This window comes from Xiphias gladius, chromosome 10 (assembly GCF_016859285.1).
Source record: "Xiphias gladius isolate SHS-SW01 ecotype Sanya breed wild chromosome 10, ASM1685928v1, whole genome shotgun sequence".
Taxonomy (NCBI): domain Eukaryota; kingdom Metazoa; phylum Chordata; class Actinopteri; order Istiophoriformes; family Xiphiidae; genus Xiphias; species Xiphias gladius.
In genome coordinates this window covers 11,113,481-11,133,798 of record NC_053409.1, presented here as the reverse complement: position 1 = coordinate 11,133,798, position 20,318 = coordinate 11,113,481, and the positions used below count along the sequence as shown (strand labels likewise).

Below are 20,318 nucleotides of genomic sequence, written 5' to 3'. Positions count from 1 at the left end.
TTATCTTAAACAGGGTTTTCATGTCCTCCCATGGTGGGATGGAGGTGGCCACAGGTTAATGATGAGCAGACCGAACCAAGACGATTGGAGTGTGTTTTGTTCTCTCAGCTTCAGTCCCAGGTGGTTCCCCATTCCAGATGTCTCAAGCTCTCTCTTTGAGAAGTGCGGGGTCAGACGTCTACCCAGAGTCCTCTGGGCAATCACAGTAGCCAATCGGCATGTAGGAATACCGACAGTTGGCTGGAGGTGGCCGATCCTGAGACGGCAGTGTGTGGAGAAATGAGCTGAACTGGTTGGTCATCATCTGGACTCTCCTCTATGAGTGACAATTAAGGACGGGATAAAACAGAAAGAAAGAGAGTGTAGTAGATAAAGAAGTTAATGTAATAGCAACAGTAAAGAAAGTCTTGGATTTGGCTATACTCATTGGCTATTTGGATAAATAATGTGCAGCTATACTGAATCTTAATCTTTTAAGGGGTCCCCCAGGGTCTCAAACCATTTGGTAATGATAAAATCAAAAGGATAAAGCTCTTAAAGTTCTTAAGGAAGATGAGAGGAGAGGAGCCAATCTATGACTTTGTTTATTGCCATCCAAACTTGGCTCCACCAGCAGGCCCTGTAGCTGGCAGCCTGCCAGACCTGGAGTAAATCAGCACTGTCAGTCAGCAACAACAGCCAGCAAGAGTGGGAGGAAAGGATTGGGGGGGGGGGGTGTTACGTGTGTGTATGTGTATGTGATAGACATTCAGATTCCAAAGAAGTGCAGAAAAGAACGGCCAATAAGCGAGAAAAAAGGAGGGAAAGAGTACCAGGGAAGTGGGGGATGGGAGGCAAGAGAAAAAAGTCACAGAAAGAAAGAAAAGGAGAGGGAGTGAGAGAGACAGAGAGAGGGAGGGAGGACCTGGTGCTCTGTTGTGAAACATGAGCTCGGAAAAACTGCTCCGAGTTTAACACTCTACCCAATGTTTTTGCAGTTGTTACTGTTTGGAGGAGGTCCATTGCGTGAGCTGACACACGCACTGAAACCTAAACACACACTCACACACAATTGTCCCAGGGCCCCACCCCTGGTGCGCTGGTTGTTTTTCTTCCTCGGCCTCATCCCTCTCTCCACACTCCTGTTATCGAGGTGAGGTGTGCTAACAAGACAGGCCGCCTGCCTGACATCTCTGGCCCCCTGCCAACCTGGTGGATGAAAAAAAAAAACAAAAGAAAAAACGCATCCACACAACTGACCCGGTTCTGTAGCTCGGAGGCTTTATCTAGCTTTATGTGTGTGCTGCCTGCTTGCAAAGACACTGTGTCTGGAAACTGGGCATGAGGCGAGCTCTTCTCTCATTACTGCACACCTCAGGCCGTGACAGCACAGAGGGCTCCTAGTGTGTCCTCAGGAAACCACAGAGACTTCTTATTTTTATCTTGCTAAAGGAACCTTTTCCTGCCAATTAGTTCCCAACAATGACCCCGCTTGTTTATGTACTGTCTATTGAGTGACATCCCCCATCATAATTAGGCCGGGCTTGTGTCTTTCTCAGCTACATGCCAAGTGCATGTAGCTGATTTTCACACATGGTAGAGATCACTTCCTGCTGTGTGCAGGCTTACGGGGTGTATCTTTTAATTGGGTCCAAATGGTGGTGTGTAAGTATGAAGATTTTGAAAAAGTGATACATTTGGAAAATGTAGAGGGGAGAACAATGGCCAGCAGGAGATGGAGAAGACAAGTTCAGCAGGTTCATGTGCTGTGCTCCGAGGATTTAAATCCCTCCCCTTGACCACAGGATACTGCTAGTGTTTGTGAGTCAGAGATTTCTGTTCTGTGTGCGTGCATGTGTGTGTGTCACAGCTGTGAGGCCAGGAGTGACTGCTGCTCAACAAAGCACTGCGCTCTGCTGGGTTGCTCTCAGTAAACAAAGAGAACTCACAGTGCTGTATAGTGATTGCACAACCTCTCTTTTAGCAGAGAAAGTAAAGAAAAGAGCCGGTCGAGCACAGCAGATTAAAGCAGAAGTTAGGAAATAAAAAAAGCACATAAGCGGGGGGTTTTAAAAGTGAGAAAATGAGCCAGTTGCAATAGCAAAAACCAGGATTGTTTATTTGATTATCAGCTACCAAGTGTTAACAGCTCAGTTTCTGCATAGTCTGCTCCCAGCTGTGATAGGGTGGCTGAGCAGAGCAAAGCAGGCTGGCGGAGGTGGGGGGTTAGTGGCTGGGGTCTTTTCCAGAGGAGGTCAGCTGTGTTCAGTCACAGCAGAGAGAGAGGAGGGGGGGGTTGGGGATGGTTGCTGAGTTGCTGCACCCACGGCATGCCCAGCTGAACCCTGATCAGCCCCTCTCCCCCTGCACACAGCGACATGCAACACTGTTGGCTTAGCTGCTTATTCCCATGACAACTGCCCGCCTGAGCACCAGATGTGTGCAAAGCGGGGAGAGAGAAGAACGGAAAGTGTTCAACGATATCTAAGGATGACGTGGTGACGTTCCTTTGCCTTGACTGAGACTAGGAGTTAGTCATAGTACAACTTTCTAACAATTCTCAAATGTGACTGAAGCTGGCAGCAATGCAGTGCTTTTCATTTGATACAAAGCTGAAGCATTTAAATACACAATGGTATTTGAAAAGTAACAAAGACAAAAATCACCAATTGCCATTTCATTAAAAATTCCATGTAGAGTTGTCTGCCTGAAGTGTTTTGGTGCTGTCAGTTCAGAAGGAGGAGGGATAGGTATGAGTTCTGGGTGGGGGCTGTTGGGGGAGGCATGGGTGATGTATGTGCTGGTGACTCAGAGACCGCAGATATCATCTATACTGTGTTACTTAGTGATAAAGAACATAACCATTATCAAACCACCAAGACTCAAGCTTAGGCACAGCTTTGAGCTAAACGCTAACGTCAGCGTGCTAACATGCTCACAGTGACAATGCTAAAATGGTGATGATGATTTTCTGGTAATGTTCACCTTTGTAGTTTAGCGTGTTAGCATGCTAATGTTCGCTAATCTGGCCTAAATACAAGATAGCATACAGCTGAGGCAGATGGGAATGTCTTTTTGCAGTTTTGCAGGCAAAAACAAGGAGTTGGACAAATTAAAACTTGACCTGATGATGGCACTAGATGGAAAGTCAGGTGATCACCAACGTTATTACAATTCTACCTGAGGGGGACATGGAAGTCTCAACCACATTTCAGTGCAATCCATCCAATAACTGTGAAATTATTTCACTGAAAACCAAACATTCATCAAAGTCATTAGGATTCATCTGTGGGGACCATGACTGTACAAAATTTCATGGCAAACCATGATTTTTTTTTCAGGTCTCTTGCCTCTTTCATTTTGGACAGGAACCACTGACATGTACATAACCTCCAGTTGGAGACGTACTATGGGATGTGACTCATATCCAAGCTTCCTCAGATGAGAACAATTCATTCGGTTATACAACTTTTCTGTACAGCCTTTTTTGCTGCTAGCAGAGTAAAGCAGTCACGGACTCATTAATGTAATTTCAGATTCATTAAAATTAACTTCAGTTCCTTTCCCCAAATTACACCTAGATTAAATTATAGCTCAATGAAAGGGTGCGCTCACAGGTGATAATTTAGTAATTGTCTGTGTGTGCTGGAGTGAGGAGCTACTTGAAGTGGTCTCAGGGGTGAAGGGGGAGCCTGCGGCTGGTGGCGTGGAGCAGGTGCCAAGTTGCCCTTCAACGCTAATTTGCTGTGATTCTCTCTCACGTAGCGACTTTATTCACTCAGTGACACAACGCGCCGCTTTAGCTCAGGGTAAGAGCAACAAATTGAAGGCAGTGGTTGAATTTGTTGCACCGTGGCCTTAGTTTAAGCAGAAACTCCTCTTCAGTCTGCCAGTGAGCCAGGCGAGCAGGAGTTAACGATGTAGGCTGCAGTGTTTTGATTGGCTTTGCAGACATAAACAAGAGCCGTACTTGTGCGTGACCCCAGGGCCTGACCCTAAAGATAGACGCTTCTCTAATGGGTGTCTCTTTCAGCAGGCGGCCGGGCCAGGGGAACAGAGGAGCCATTGTTTGGGCCGGGGTAAACCAATGCTCTCCCCATTAAAGCGCTGAGCAGAAAGGAGAGGACCATAGGAGCCATGAAGCTGAGGTAAACAGGCAGGGAGACAGGGGAAATCCTTGGCACACTGCTGCCTTTGGATTACAGTTTGGGATTATGTCTCAAAAAAAGCAAGCAATCCCCTCTGCAGATATGACACTGAGGCCTCTAGTCATATGATCTTTATATGTTTTGACAGTTGTATAAATAAGACTGTTAATTAACTCCTATTAAAGCTGAAAATTCCTATACTTAAAACACCTAAAACACAGGATTAAGAGGGGAGCGCTGAACAGTTGTGTACGCTTAACCAACTGTGGCAGAGGTAGTGTTGTTGTGTTTCAACCACATCCTCTGACATGCTGTCATTGTGTGCATGTGTTTTTTTTTTTTTTTCGGGGGGTTAACGAGGGAGTTCTTTTTCCTGCAAGTGGCCAAACAGGTGAGTCAGGTGTTGGTGAAGCATGAAACTGTACCTGGCATGTATGACAATAGAAGTGCCACGCGTCAGCCCTGGGGGAGGAGACTGGAATTGTCAACAAATTCTTGGTTGTGACTCCAAGTACACTGTTAGAAAAGTACATAAACATTTATCTCGGGCTGATATTAAAATTTATCTCCCACACATGAGTACAAACTTTTTTAAGACTGGGAGAAGAATTTCTAGCACATGGAGAGAGGCAATACCCCCTATACTTTCATGTTTATATGTGCAAAGAGTAATCAATCACTCCCAGTCCTGAGGGTATCCATGCTGCAGTGTAACTAATCTGCAGGCTCAGCAGCATCGGCCTTAACCTTTTAGGAAGTGACAGTAATGCAGTGTGAGGTAACTCTTCTCATTTGCTCTGTATATAGGCTCATTCCATTGTCATGCAACACTTGCTTGTATGTATGTATGTGTGTGTGTGTGTGTGTGTGTGTGTGTGTGTGTGTGTGTGTGTGTGTGTGTGTGTGTGTGTGTGTGGTGTGCAGACAGCAGTTATTAGAGAGTTTTGGAAGCCCCACTGGTCCCAGTAAATTAATGACCTAGCAGCAAGAGGGATGTGATGGGCACAGTCTTTGCCAAATGCCTGGCCGGCTTCAAATGCCTGGCTAGCCTCAGACACTTGGGTAATCCATCAGTGGCTTACTTTCACAACAGAGAACTCCTTAAAATAAAAGCTCAGGCTCAAACGAGTAGGAGAAGAGCAGGGAATTTAATTTTTGTTCTTTGGCTTAATTTTTGTCTGAAAAAAAAGCAAAACTACAGTCAAGTTGGTTTGGTGAAGAGAAAAACAGCAACAAAAGTTTTCAGGTGTGAAACGCTGGACCTAAATAAGTATAAATTATAAATATGAATTTATATATGTATGTTTATTGTGCAAGAATTTTATCTCTGTAACTTTTGTCCCTTAGCTGATAACCCTATCGCAACATATAGCTACAGCTTAGCTGCTATACGTAGAGGTGGGATTTCCACATTTTTCTCGCATGGTTTCTTAGATGTTAAGGAATGTTAGAGGTTTTCTTTTTCTTCAGAAGAGCTCAGGTACTATGGTTAACAGTATTTGGTCCTTTAAAGCCAACTGTGATGCTGTATGTAATATTGTCATCCAAACATAAACCTAATTCAGCTTGACACCTTCAATAAAATTTTATTGAAAAAAGTACCAATAAACAACAAGAAATCCAGAAAAAAGATTTGTAGAGCAAAGCTCTGTATGTACAGCATATTGCACTACATAACAAATTGTCTTTACTTCCATTTTATATCAACAACCAAAAAAATATATATAAACAGACAAAAAAAATGAGTGCACAGTAGAGTCTCGAAAACACACAGTCAATGTTTACAAAAATGCTACATTTTCGCTGGGTCTCATTTCTTGGTATACAGAGAGTGTGTGATAATCAAGACTTCGATGAAACTGAGCAGTTAAAGGCATATTCCAGGATTTTAGAAATACATTTACACTTTATCTGTTCTTTAAAGAAGGGCAGATATTTCATAGCTATAACCCATGAGCCAAATTAACCACAACCATCACATATTTTGGTTTGCTTGGCTTTGTTTATACACTACGATGAGATGTGCAAGGAATGTTGCAAGTTCATTTTTATGAAAAAAAAAAAATGCCCTTGATCTCATGGACTTCAAAAGGATCCTACTCGTAATAAAAATTATTTTACAAGCATGAACTGTCCTTTTATAAGCAGACCCTTTTTTCTTAAGAAAATACATTTTGAAAAAGACCATGAAGAAGAAAAGATATCGTTAAAAAAAAATTCAAAATCAAAACCTTCCTGCAAAACTTCAAATTTATATAAAGTGGACTACAAAATTCAAGACACTGCGGTTTCCATAAAATACATGTCCCACCCTATGGATTCTCTACACTCACATATAATGTGATGAGTGCAGTTTGGGAACCTCATTCTAACAAAATTATACAGGGAACCATGGTGGCTTGTAACCCTTTCCAATAGATCAAACAGGCCATCATTCCACAGCCTACTTGGTCAATGCACAGATATATAGCAAGATCAGCCTAAGAAAACAATCCAGAGTGTATACTATACATTAACACACAAAAGATAGGGAACCCACGGGATCTCCAGGTCGAAAGTACTTTCCAGTGCATGTTGATTACAACACAATGATCAAGATTAAAGAATTGAACCCATAAACTAACGCCCTGTGACTTGTGGAGAATATCAAGGCAACCTTTTTTATGTGTGTTTTGAACCACTTCTAATGACATCTGTATCATTAGCAGTGGGTGGTAGGGGTGATGACTCATTAATTATAAGGGAAATGGTCACATTCTGTTGAAAACTGTATTGAAGCTACTGCTTTTGCAAACCACATATTGTGAATCCGACCATGATGACTGGTGAAGCGGTGGTGGAAGATAGGGAAAAAGGTCTGAATTGGTTGGGCCCATCCCTGGAAAATCACAACCTTTAAGTGAAATGCTCCACCCAAAATCTGTTTTTTGAGTATCAGACACCCACCCCTGTAAGCTTGAAAGGTAACTGTAAGAGGTTTGTTGTTATCATCACCATGAAGAGCAGCAGCTGCAGTCACTGTAAATGCATTTTGGTTACTATGCTTTCCAAAAGTACCGATATGAATTCAAAGTGATCATAGCTGCTGGTCTTCATGGAGGGCCAAACTACAAAGTTGCTACAGCCACCCTTTTAAAACTCCAAAGGATGAGTAATACTACAAATGTTGATTTTGGGTTCATTGTCACATGAAGCAAAGTCAGACACAACTTGCTCTGCACAAACAACTAAAGCATATACAAGTCCAAGACCAAAACAAAAAAAGGAAAATAAGAAGTAATTGCACACACAAGTGTATACAGTAGAAATGGGCAAATATACAAACAATAAATAAGAAGGAAAAAAAATAAATTACAAAGAAAATGAACCGATGAACAACACCCAAGTAACGAAGGAGCAGCACAAGGAGGAAGTCAAGAGCCAATGGTGAGACGGGGCACTACAGGGACTGGCTCAGCGTTCAGGATCCGCAGGAAACTATAACCACAACCACATTCAGTGCACCTCACACGCCTGTTTACTACATGCTCAGTAGTCCCCCGTCACCACCACAGTCAGCAAGTCAGCCTCAGACTCCTCAGTCAAACTGTACCTTTATGTGTGTGCTGAGAAATTGGTCAAGAGGAAATTTGAACTGAAATGAAAATAAGAGTTGACAATACCTTGAGAGTATTCATCATAAATAAATGGGTGAAAACACTGCTCTTCTTCTAACCATGTAACAGATTCTCAAGGATACCAGTAGCCCAGAAAGTCTGTCCCTGAGACATCTTTTAGAAAATGAGAGGAAACCCTAATTATGCAGTGATAAACTTGACACATTGTAAGGAGCAAGTAATTACAGACCCCTGATATGTACTGCTCCTTGGGTCCAAACATTGGCCTGGGTTCAGCAATGGAAAATATAACAAACAGCATCTTCAACAGTGTCTTTAAACATATTCATATTTCAACAATAATTACAGTCTTTTTCACTTTTTTTTTCACCTCGGAGAGACTGTTTGTCTGCCGAGTCAGTGGTGGTTATACATGCTAAAAATGTCCCAAATCTGGATCCGCGCACCAAAGACAGTACAAGATCACCCAACAGAATATAAAATGGTGTAAAACCCCATGGACTGAGAGGAGGAAATTTTGTCTCACAGATTGATTATGGGGTATTGTTTGGTGTTCAGAACACACACAGGCTGTGAAAAGCAAACCAGGACTTAGAAACCTTTCAATTGAGGCACATGGCTCTATTGTAACTCTTTTGTAGCCTGAAACACTGGCACTTGAAATTTCCAGAACCCATATCCAATCCAGATTCCAGACTGTCTTCAGTCGGGTCTCAAGATTGATTGTTTGTCTTGGACATGTGCATGACTACGTCTGAAATGTTGTGGCGAGAAAACAAGACATAACTGAAAACCTTCATACAAGACAGAGGTTTGCTTGGTGACAATCTGAACTCTTGAAGGGTTTAAGTCTAGTGCAAAAACAGTGGATCCGTAGCTCCACTTTAAGGGCATGGACGTCTGAGAGAAAAAAAAAAAAAAAAAAAAAAAAAAAAAAATCACATGAAAAGTACACATCTAAAACTAAGGGAATCTTGTATCAGAGAATGAAACTGGAAACAAGGCCAAACTGAAAACTAAGTAACTGGTGAAATTAATATGACAATCATAATGGCAGACTCGGCCAAATAGCTTTGTTGTTATTTTTGGAGGGAAAGAACATGTTACTTTGCAATAGCAAACAATGTGCTTGACACTGTGCTTGTTATAATGTAGTGCACAGTGCTAGACCTTCAAAGGTTTTCTCTACGCATGCAAAAGTCCGCCCACCACAACTTGAATCTAAACATCTATTCAGCGTGCTACATCTCTAACATCATTTAGTCAGAGTCACAGGTAGCTGTAAGTAATAAGCATTAGATTAGCTGGCAAGATGACCAATGGACTGCACAGTAACAAACACCCTTGAACAATCGAGGTAAACATATGAAAACTGAATTAATGTTTTCTGATCACCACAGGAATATAATGGCAACACAGAATGATACTAGCATAGTCCAAACTGGTATATTTTAATTAAGTGATTTGTTCAAATAATTGGGTGAAATCTCAAAATTCTGAATAATGTTTTGATTTTACAGTGATTTCATTGGGTCATTAGACTTTTAATTATTCACCAGTGGGTTGTTTGTTACTGCTCAAAGGTCTGGTAATTTAATGTAACACCTATTAATTACAGCTAATTAAAGTACTTCTTTTTTATATTTGTTTGCAGTATCAATAATCCTGTTTCTTAATGCCAATAACAGCATCAACCAGTTCTTTCCATCCAGGCTGACTGAATGCTGTTGTCCACAGGTTTTTTTTGGCAGTCACCAGGCTTGTCTGACCGGGGAGTGATGTTCAGTACTACACCTCGCCCTGAAACTTCCTGAGCCATCAAAAAAAGAAAAATCTAATTGTTTGACATGTAGCAAATGACTAAAGAAAGGCTTGCATCAATAATTTTTCAGTGATTTTCAAAAAGATATTTAGACTACATTTCCTGGTGTGCAGACTTTTTAATGTGCAGAAACTTTCCTTTTTTCCCAATATTTTGGATGATACTGAGGGATCGTGTTTAAATGTAACACCATACCGAAAAAAGAAGAAACCAGAGGAGAAAGAAAAGACAAATAAAAAGAAAGAAAACAAGAAAAGACAAATGTTCCATTGAGGTGAGGTGCAAAATGCTTTGTTCTGAGAAGTTGCCTCTTTGGAAATATTAGTAAATCAACTTGACTGGTCACCTGGGAAACTTCAGAAAAGAAAACCTCACACCACATTTCCTAACCATCTCATCTTGCCTGTCAAAATTGCTCAATACTCATTCTGGCAGAAGACACTGAATAAGGCATTCCCAGGGTCTGTGGAGGTCATTAAAGATGGATACATGTTGAAGTGCAAAAAATTTAACAAGAACAATTTACTGTACAAAACTACTACACCACACATATATGAAAATATGAACATTGTCCTGTAGAGGAATCTTGGAACATCATGGCATCTTCTTGGAAAGAAAAAACACACGCCCTTTTATAAAAGTTGGTTGTCTCCGTCCCGCGGTGACCTTGTCTCCTTTCTATTTCCCCCCAAAAACAGACCCGTGTTAGATTTGACAGTGCCATTGGGAGCCCAGTTCCTCATAGAGATGAAGAAAAGGGACGTGAGGGGAAGACCCCCCTCACCTCCGTCTTGCTCCATCTCCACCAGCAATGAACCCCCTGTCCAACAGAAGGCTTAGCAGAGCTGCGACCAAGCGCCACCACAGCGGCCCCTGGTTCCTTTGGTTTCGATGATACTGAAACAACAAATAAAGACCAAACAGTTAGTTTCAGTTAGTGCACTTTAGTGAAACTCAATCCCAAAAACATTGTTAGAAATAGCTATTAGTTTGAGTTTTCAGTGTGAGCTTTAGTTTGTGTTGGCTGTGATGTACCCTGACTGACAGTGAGCACAGTCAAAAGGGTCAACTGAGAAGAGGGTAAGACAAAACCAGACACCAGGACGATGATTATATTTTCACAACAGTCTGAGTCTGTCCCAAACAACACTTATTAGAGAGGCATTTGTGTGCGGGATCCCTAAACCATCCAGGCTTCCCAACAGACCTTCCAAGCCACAAACACATTCATCATACGGTCACACATTTTCTAATCTTTCTGGCAGAGACCAGCAGCCAGTGGCGCAGGAGGAGACTCTCTCAGGTTTGCAAGCCAATTGGATTGTGTGCGATTAGGGGGATAATGGTATCTCTGCCATTGAGAAACTGAGATAAGATAATTGCACCAAATGGGATTAGGGAGCTCTTGATGAGAGGCAGGGAGCCACTGGAAAACACTGCAGGTACAGAAGTCCAACAACTCATCTGCAGACGAAAGGCAGACTCCACCACACCTGATAATACTGTTTCTATTTTCAGAACATGATAGTTGTAAAGTAAGACTTGAGACTTGAGATTAGTTTTTCATGATATGCTGTATTTACATGACTGTTGAGGTGGTGTCCAAACATTGACCTAGTTACCAGCCAAGGAACCGCCACTGTGATAAGCCTCTTGGTTTCTATACTCTTATCAATTTGTGGTGAAAATTGCAAGGTGTTGCATAAGCTATGCCAGGTTCCAATCAGTATGTGTACTTACTACTCACTAGCTCTTACTCGCTGTTTGTTCAAAAGAAAAATGAAGATGTAAAAAAGAAAGTCATGGCTAAAACTACTGGAAATCTTCATAAAACCAGTTCTCAGTTGTATGACATACAGTATCTACTTCTTGCCTGGGGATATTTTGGTAAGGACATTATAATAGCATAATGTCTGCTTCATATAAACATAGGCAATATTTCTATGCAGCACAACGTGGATCAGCTCACCACGATACTTCTGGGGCACTGTTGACAGCCAGTATGGCTCAACTTGGTAAACACTGGCATAACTTAATTCTTTCAAATTTAAAACTACAGTAAATTACATGAGAGACTACAGTCAGTTACGACTGTGGGATCAAAGAAGAGGAAAGCAGGATGACTGCATATGTGCAATTATATGTATATTGTATGTCAATAGACTTAAAATTTAATGGTGCTTAGAGTTTCAACATTAGCCAGTAAAAGCTGCAGGAGTAAAATGAGCCGACAGGGATTTATCATGCCACAAAGCTTGTGTGTTTACTACAAGCTACATGAGAAGCAATTAATCTTCATAAACAGAAACAGAATGTTCATGTGACGCTGACCTTTTGCCCTCCACTCTATTAAGCTGAGAAGGCCGTCAAGAGAAACAGAGAGAGTGAGCGACAAAAAGAGGTGTGCACAGGCCTGTCGCAACTTAGTCATGAGTCACACCACCAACTGTCAAAATGAGACTTGGGCTCTAAATTTGGCCAGCGATAGAGTGGCACAGTCTAGCCAGATGCTCAGCGTCATCACTCTGAAACTAGCCTGATCACTGCTTTATCAGTGTCCCATGCGGGCTGTCTGTCAAGCCAGCTGCTCAGAAGCTCTGCCTTATCTCTTGAGCAAACAGGCCAGCCTTGATAGCAAGAAGCTGTGGATTAGTCACATCAGGGAGCAGACAAGAAGTCAAGGAAGTATACAGACAAAGAGCAGCGGTATTAGATGATAGAGGACAACACAAATGGACACCACCATCAACAAAAAAATCATCACAGAACAATGAATGAAAAGTAAATATCCAAAGCCAGCCGCATGTGTTTTTATTTCCAGTGCAGCTCCACTCCTCCCCCCCTCGACAAGTGCTGAAAGGAGAGAGTGCCATGCCCTCACTGGAACGGTTTATAGATAAAGCCACAAACACTGCATGCGTGCAGACACACACACTCAGACACAAGCACACACACTCAGACACAAGTACACACACACACACACACACACACACACACACACACACACACACACACACACACACATGCAGACACACAGGCGATATTCAACCCTGCTTTCAACACCTCCTATCGAAAGCACCAGGCGTCGTCTCTTTTAAAAAAACATGGGGATGAAACCTAACTCTGGTCCTTGCCCTGTGCAGGCTGCAGCAGTCTTCCTGCCATTGTGACTGTCATTACTGCCGTGTCTCAAATGGCAGGCCGGCTAATGTCAGCCATCCTCTGGGGACCTCAGAATCCCCTCCAGCCCTCTCTGACTGAGGAGCAATTTATCTGTCAGCATCCACCAGTACTCCTTCGCTACCTAATCCCTCCTTTCGCCAGGGGCCACAGGCTCCCATGGAGAACACTCACAGCCTCATTGCTCCCAAATCCATCAAGAAGATGGCAGTCAAAGGCACTTGAATTGCTCAGGGACAAGTGTCTGCACTGAATAACTGCAATCACCTACTGACAGGAGCAGACAGGAATGAGAACCGATGAACAGCAACACTATTATAGAGTGAGAGTTTTTGTACTGACTGTCAGACCGTGTGATAGTGAGAAGTGAGAGACAGCAAAAAGCAGAAAAACAAGTATGGGTGTATTCATGCATGAGCATGTACACATGCACACGCGCACAATACAATTAATTGCAAAACTACAGCCAGAAATAGCAATTACAGTGGAATCATGCATCCCGAAATGAACGTCAGTGTTTGGGTTGTAAAAACATCCCTCTACAACAGCCAGCCACACCCACAGTCAAAACACACACACACACACCAGCAGAAAGTTATGCTCCACCTGATTATCTTGAATGACAAGTGCCAACAGTTGTCATAATGTAAGTATACTGTAAAAATTCCTATACTCTTCATGATGTAGGCAAAAATATTATTCTCTTTATCAATCATTCAGTATCACAATATGTTTATCTTAAGGATGTGACTTCACAGGGCCGTTTTCACTCTGCCTGTCCTCGCTGCTGTTTACTCAACCAGCAAGAGGAGCCCAAGCCACTTCCTCATGCCCTGACCTAGGCCTGCCTCTGTTGTGCGTCAGTAGATCCCAGTCGCGTACAGACTTTACAGAAACCCTCCTGTCTGATCGTCTGGTTGTCTGTGTGTGTCTGCCACTGTCACAATACATGAGTCATGCTGCGCTGCTGGGATATAAATAACTTCAGTTTGATAAGCGCATGAGAAAATCAGAAACTGTCTTAACACTAAAGGGTATGAAGTAAAAAAACATGTATATTATATGCAGGGCAGGGAGGGTCCCATTTCCCAAAAGGGAGGTTTTAAGACAACTGAAGATGGTCATTACTTGATCGTTTGAAGTTAATTTCCAAACCTCCTTCCCTCATATACATGCTTATTCCATCATTATGGATATTACCCCTCCCCTGCTTATGGCTGCATAGACCTCTTATTTGGGTGTCTCCTGTGGCCACTCCTTGCCGAGGGAAGGGGCTGACTGGAGACTCCCTGGAACAACAGCTGCTTCCCTCGGGGCTCACGTGCTGAGCTTCGGGTTACAACATGTTTACCTACTCCCACCACTTCTGCTTTTTCCTGGATGTATCAGTATGTGTGGATGTGTGTGTTTAAATGTGCATGTGTGAATAAATATGTGTGTTCGACTGTTTACAACTTGTGCAAAGAGACTTTCACACTTTGAAGAAATTTCCCAAGGGTTTATGTATTTTTTTGTGGGTTCAGCGAATGAAGTGACACTGTGTCACGGTTTTACAGCACACACAGAAGTGATATTATGCACCACATTGACTGAGTGGACGGTGTCACCCTGACCACAGTGCTGGTGTTTTGTTTGATACCAGGCATCCTCCATGCCACTTGCCTCCACAGCACACTGAGGAAACAGGAGAAAAGAGAGAGAGAAAGGGAGAGAGAGAGAAATAAACAGGAAGAGGAGGCAGGGGGAGGGCCTGGGGTTGGCGAGGTGGGGGAAGGGCTCTCCTGGTTCAGAAATGTCTTTGGCTTTAGGGAAGAGACGGGGGGGGGGGGGCTGGGCTAGAGTTCTGCATGTGCACAGCCTCTCCAAAACAAATATAGAACAAACACAATAAAAGAGAAGAAACTTTTGACCCACCATAAAGCTTTCAGATCAACATGAGATCCAAAAAGTGTTTGGATGGTGTTGCTAATGTGTGGGCTGCACTTTTTTTCTGCTCCGACTTTATAAACGCACTCTTAACCTGATATAGCTAAACAAAAAGATACACACCCACACACATTGTCCTCTAGTTTGATGGCAGCAGTGATATACATAACCACTAGCACAACACAATCGTAAAGCAAGTGGAATTTTAAAAAAAAAGGCGCATAGTTTGACCTATTTAAACTACTGATATAATGAGCTTTCATTAGAGACAACATAACATTGTCTTACATAAGTAAAGTGTCGGTTTACCACTGAGACCCAGCAGCCTCCAGCCCACAGCAAACTCATCACATACAGTTCCTGGACAGGTAAACCAAGGGGAAACACTGGTTTTCAGTATAATATTATAGTGGATGTTTGATTTGTAAAATAGTGTATCCCCCTGGCCATACTGCATTCTATTTTGCCAGCTCATGTTGAGTGTCCTATCTAGGGGCTATCTAAATAACAGGAAAGAGATGTTTTTGCCTGAAGGCAGCTACAGGTAGCAATCTATTACTCAGGTTTGTCAGAGGAATATATTCCTATGTCAGCTGTCAGAGGAATATTTATATCACACCTACATAAGGACTGTCTGCACGCAACACTTAATGGAGGCCACTAAAGGGAGATTCTCATACTGCTTGGGGTATTATTGGCAAGTTGCACTTATTTACTGCTATCAAACTAGAAGCCAAGGTGTCTGTCTTGAGTTTGTACAATCAGACAGGTGCATCTTTCCTCCTCACCAGTTGTAGGTGTTCCCGGTGAAACTGGTCTCCTATCAGCTGGAGTTTCTGCCCAATACAGGCCTCCACACTGCGCGCCACAGGCTGCTGCCGGGGTAGCTGCTCCATCCCGTTTCGCTCCTCTTCACTTTCTTGTTGCCTTGCTTCCTGATCCCCAACAAGTTCAAAGTGTGCCGGGAAGTGCAATCGAAAACCTGCGTTGCCTGTGGAGTGTCAAGGCTGATATTTATTATTTTGTAAAGAACAAAAATGTTCGGTATAACAATCCAGGCACAGCAATGACACCTGACAGGCCTTTCTTTACTGTGATTATGTCTATACTGATGACAAAATAGATACAAAGAGCCAAGTACATGTACCAGCAAAGTACTGCTGAATGTGCCTTTGACCAGTCAAGCTGCTTATCTTTAACCACAACTTTTCCAACTGTTTAATTTCATTTTAATTTAACATTATGACCCATTTAAGAGTTTAATAAGTCACTCACACAAACCAATCTTGCTTGACACAGATTTGAGGTCAGTCAGTTGTTATGGAGCTACTTTGGAATGATTACTTGTATATGGTGCCGATGTAACTTTGCTGTCACTGATAATCAGTCCTCTGTACAGTTGCTGCTTACACAGGTGAGCACTTCTGTCACGTCCCCTCAGTCACAATGCCAGTCTGGCGCCTTTTGAATAGCAAAGCAGCTGGGTACACTCCATACAGACCATAAAAGCCGCTGTGATCACGACTATCAGGCGCCAGTGGTGAGATCAGTACAGCAACATTCTTACCCTTTTTTCACAGTAAGGCTCACAGAATAGTTTTGCGCCTCAGTTTTATAACACTGGTTTATCACGCACAACGCAAAGTTCCTTTTTCTCTTTTGTAATACGGTATGTCATCAGCCTCACCGTAGAAGAGTGGTCTGGGCTCCTCTGCGACTCCACAGGGCAGCATGCCGTTGTTCAGTGCCAGGGCAGGGCCAGGTGTCTGTGTGCCCCGGTCTTCACACTTTATTTCCCTGAATGTGGTGCGCCAGCAGTGGGGGTCTGGCTCAAACACATCATCCTCCTCATCGTCCATACGGGGGCACTATGAGATGAGCAACCTTAAAAGTAACAGGACAAAGAAAGAAAGATTATTACAACAGCCGAATACAGAGCATCCGCCTTCCAGTCAGTACATAAATCAAAGGCACCCCAAGTTTCCTTCACTAATGATGGTAACCTTGGACAAGTCCGCATTAGGCCTGATGAGATGAACTCAGACACATTCATTATTTGTTCCTTACTCCAAAGCATTCATTATCATTATAGGCAACCTTTTTGGTTTATAATAAGTGCCCTCAAATCAATAAAACCATAGTGGACAAGTTGGGGAAGAGAAAATAAGCAAATGCTCTGCCCTCAGTTGTGTAAAAGAGCTCAGTGCTTATTTAGACAAATGGCTCTGTTCATCTCAGTGATGAAACCACACAATTCACTGCAGTTAGGAAACCCAGTCGAGCCACATTTACATAAATGGGAGTTTGGCGGACTAGTTCAAATGAGAAGTAGATCCTCTTGTCTGTGCTAAGTAGCCCTGTGCACAGGAGCCCGGCTTCTTAACTAACTCTCCCACAATTACCAAGTTATACTGGGTCATTTTAAAGCAAACCATTGCAAGTATCATTGCTCAGTATGCATTTAAAAATGTGATATGTACACACTATGTAAACTTGATAACAGGATTAATAATAATGCAAATTAAGATTCAGTAAAACAATTGTACCGCAGTGTGGCAAGAATCCCAAGGAGCACTTGGGAATCTTTCCAATGTAAACAATGCACTCCACTCAATCCGGAATCACATAGTGGGTCAAAGAGTTATCAAAATATGGGTGAAATTCAAGTTGCCTCACAAACTAACCCTCTAGTCACCATTGAGTTGTAATACAGGGTTTGACTACCACACTTCCAAATTAAGGTCCACAGCAAAAGCATAATGACAGTCTTTGAGGAAAATCCTAAACCACTCTCCCTAGCCTGGTCTGTCAGCTTGCCAGTTCCCTGAGAAAGAGTTCTCATTTTTTCACCCAACATAAGCAGATTGGCCTGTCTCTAGCATGCCCAGACCTCACGATATACTGTGTGCGTTCACAATAAACCCTGTGTGTGAAACCGCTTAATGCTTTGTTTTGACAAACACAGAGTAAGAACATGGAAGACTCAAGAAAAAGAAAAACAAAACAAAACAAAAAAAAACCTAGGGCTCAACTTCTATATATCCAGGGTTGCTGTCTGTGCTGCTTTACTGTCCGGGCAGTGCGCTGTGTTTGTGTCAGACAGTGGCTCCCCCTGCTGCAGAACCAAATTACGCTGACAAAAAGTGAAGGAGGGAGAGGTGGAGCTGGCGGCGGCGGCGGCTCGGCGGCTCTGTTCCTGACACGGTTTCTATCCAACGGCGTCACACACTTTGCCACTTTCTCTGATATTATGCGCATCGAGACCTGAAATGACACATGACCTCCCCGAGCTCACAACGGCGGGCAGGACCGCGCGACGTCCTTTTTTTTTAATCCAAACGTCTAATAATCCGCAGGCTGACCGCGTCTTTAAGAAAAGCATATCCTGCGCCTAAATCATGTCAGCGGGGATTTAAAAAACGACCAAAATACATTCGCAGCGATGTACAATAAAGTTAAAAAAAAAACCCCAAAAACAAACAAAAAAAAAACACACGCACACATTTTTAAAAGAAACATCGACAGTACACGTCTCAAATATGTGATTACATTTTTATTCAATTATTTTATTCTATTAATTTATCCTAATCTATCAAGAAACTGGTTGTCACAACATTTCAATAAAGACCGACACACGACAGAGACACACTTGCCGCAAAAACAGCCGAGCAGACTGAACTCCATTCACCGACTGAGCTCTGTAAACCGGGAAAGCCGGTATAATTCAAATCTCTGCTGTATGAATGACAAGCTGAGTTAAACTAAATATGCCACTTTTCGCTGACCCGCTTCAACACTTGGGCACAGTAATGTGCACAACAAACATCGAAACAAGTTTGCTGCAGCTGTTTCACCGACAACACCGTTGTTGTTGTTGTTGTTCCTTCCCAAGGACGCGGATGTTTCGTAACGTTAAAGCCCGTGCCGACAAGCTAAGGTAAAGTGTACGCGGAAAAAAAAAGAAGGTCTTTTAAATTTGCTTTTAAGGGACTTACCACGGAGATGGGCTTAGTTGTTATGGCTGTCTTTTGCTTAGAAAAAAAAAAGGGCACCGAGTTCAATATCCCGCTAAGTCAAGCTAGTTTAGTCCGTATCACCTCCACGACTACTTCCATTCTGTGAGGAAAACTGCAGCGAGCCGATTTCATTTCGCCGACGTCAGCTCCAAACTGACTCCGCCGCCGGGGCGTGGCGCGGAAAGTTAGTAAATAACCCTCCTTAAAGACGCGCACGTTTCTGTCGGCCAAGTGTACTGCGGGCCGGCACGGGCAGGGCCCGCCCCTTTAAGGGTGACCGACGTTCGGCGCCTGCAACCAATCGCCGGGTTTGTTTTTATCCCGCCTCCTCCAGCGCGTACTCAGACACGTGGACGGGAAATTCCCCGTAGCACGAGACCGCTTTCACGCTACTACTGTGCTCATCTGGTCAGGAAAACGGCGATCTGCTGTCAGCGGGAAGCTTTACTATGACCATGCTACGTGTTTGAAGAGAAAAAAAGAAATGGAACAGGCTATAGGGAGCTACAGGTGTTCATAGCTTATCTGATACACGTAACTATCCTCCATTTTAAGGGCATTTAATAGTGATGAGTTCGCAGAATCATTTTATATTAATGAAAACGTTTATGTATTTGGCTACAGCCTATATCATCAAATTTTATAGGCTTTGAAAAACCCTAAGTATGTGTTGGTTAAATCAACAAACTTTTCATCGCGGAATGGTTATGACTTTTTATTCATTGTTGGTGGAAATGACCTAGATCACACTGGAAGTGGCCTAGATCTTCATCAATCTAATTGGACACCTGTAGCAGAGAACACGTGTGTAGGTTGTTTGTGTCACAAAAAAAACATATTGGTTTTTGACATAGATGAGCCTTGACAACACAAGTTAGGTCTTAAAGCAGTCATCATGGGAGGCTTAATGTCAACCCATCACAAAAAAAGGCAAGTGATTATTACTCTACAAAATGTCTTGTAGAGAAATTGAAAAAATTTGCAAAACTATTAAGAGATGTGGCATCTAGAAATTGGGCAAAACTCAATCAAAGAGGTCTGGCTGTCCTACTGAATGTTGGAAACAAAAAAATTACTGACAACACATATAGACCGAATGTTCACTGCTACAGATGCAGATAATAATCAAGATCCAGGGCATTGCTAAATATACTTACCGTAGATAGTGTCCATGAAAATAAAAAAACACACATTTTTTAAATTGAGTGTTAGGCCTACATACATTTATTCTCTCCTTCTAGGTTATTTAAATAATGCACATAGCTTGACAGTTAACCATGTCACTGGGTTGATTGTAGCAGGCCTGTTGTTACGAAAGGCAGGGCGGGTGCTGGTGACCTGTCGCCTCCTCTCAGCGCTATCAATAAACCCTTGGACAGCCGGAGCTGAGGCCAGCCTTCTCCATTCTCTCCCGGAGCATCACCCTGCCCCCAGCTCCTTTGGCGCTCGCCCCCGTCCTTCAGCTGTGATCAAGTCCCACCACTGAGCTGTGTGAGAAGTCACGGATCTCTGCTTCCTCTGTCCTGCCTGAATTGGATAGTCCTCTTAGGTTTGCACTTTGTCCCACCTGCGGCCCATCCAAAGAGGTTGGGACGCACTGTTGAAGTGGGGATTGGTTTCCTCACTCACT

The 20,318-nt window shown here is 42.9% G+C and overlaps 1 protein-coding gene across 1 annotated transcript; it reads right to left on the bottom strand.

Moving 5' to 3' along the window:
• Positions 1 to 5,706: 5,706 nt before the first annotated feature.
• On the bottom strand, positions 5,707 to 18,814 carry LOC120795341 (bcl-2-modifying factor-like). Its single transcript, XM_040137193.1, has 4 exons — positions 18,668 to 18,814; positions 16,360 to 16,556; positions 15,461 to 15,663; positions 5,707 to 10,463 (listed from the first exon to the last, which is right to left on the bottom strand). Exons 2-4 carry the CDS (start codon positions 16,529 to 16,531, stop codon positions 10,347 to 10,349), a joined length of 492 nt encoding a protein of 163 aa, XP_039993127.1. The 5' UTR covers positions 16,532 to 16,556; positions 18,668 to 18,814; the 3' UTR covers positions 5,707 to 10,346.
• Between the last annotated feature and the right edge of the window lie 1,504 nt (positions 18,815 to 20,318).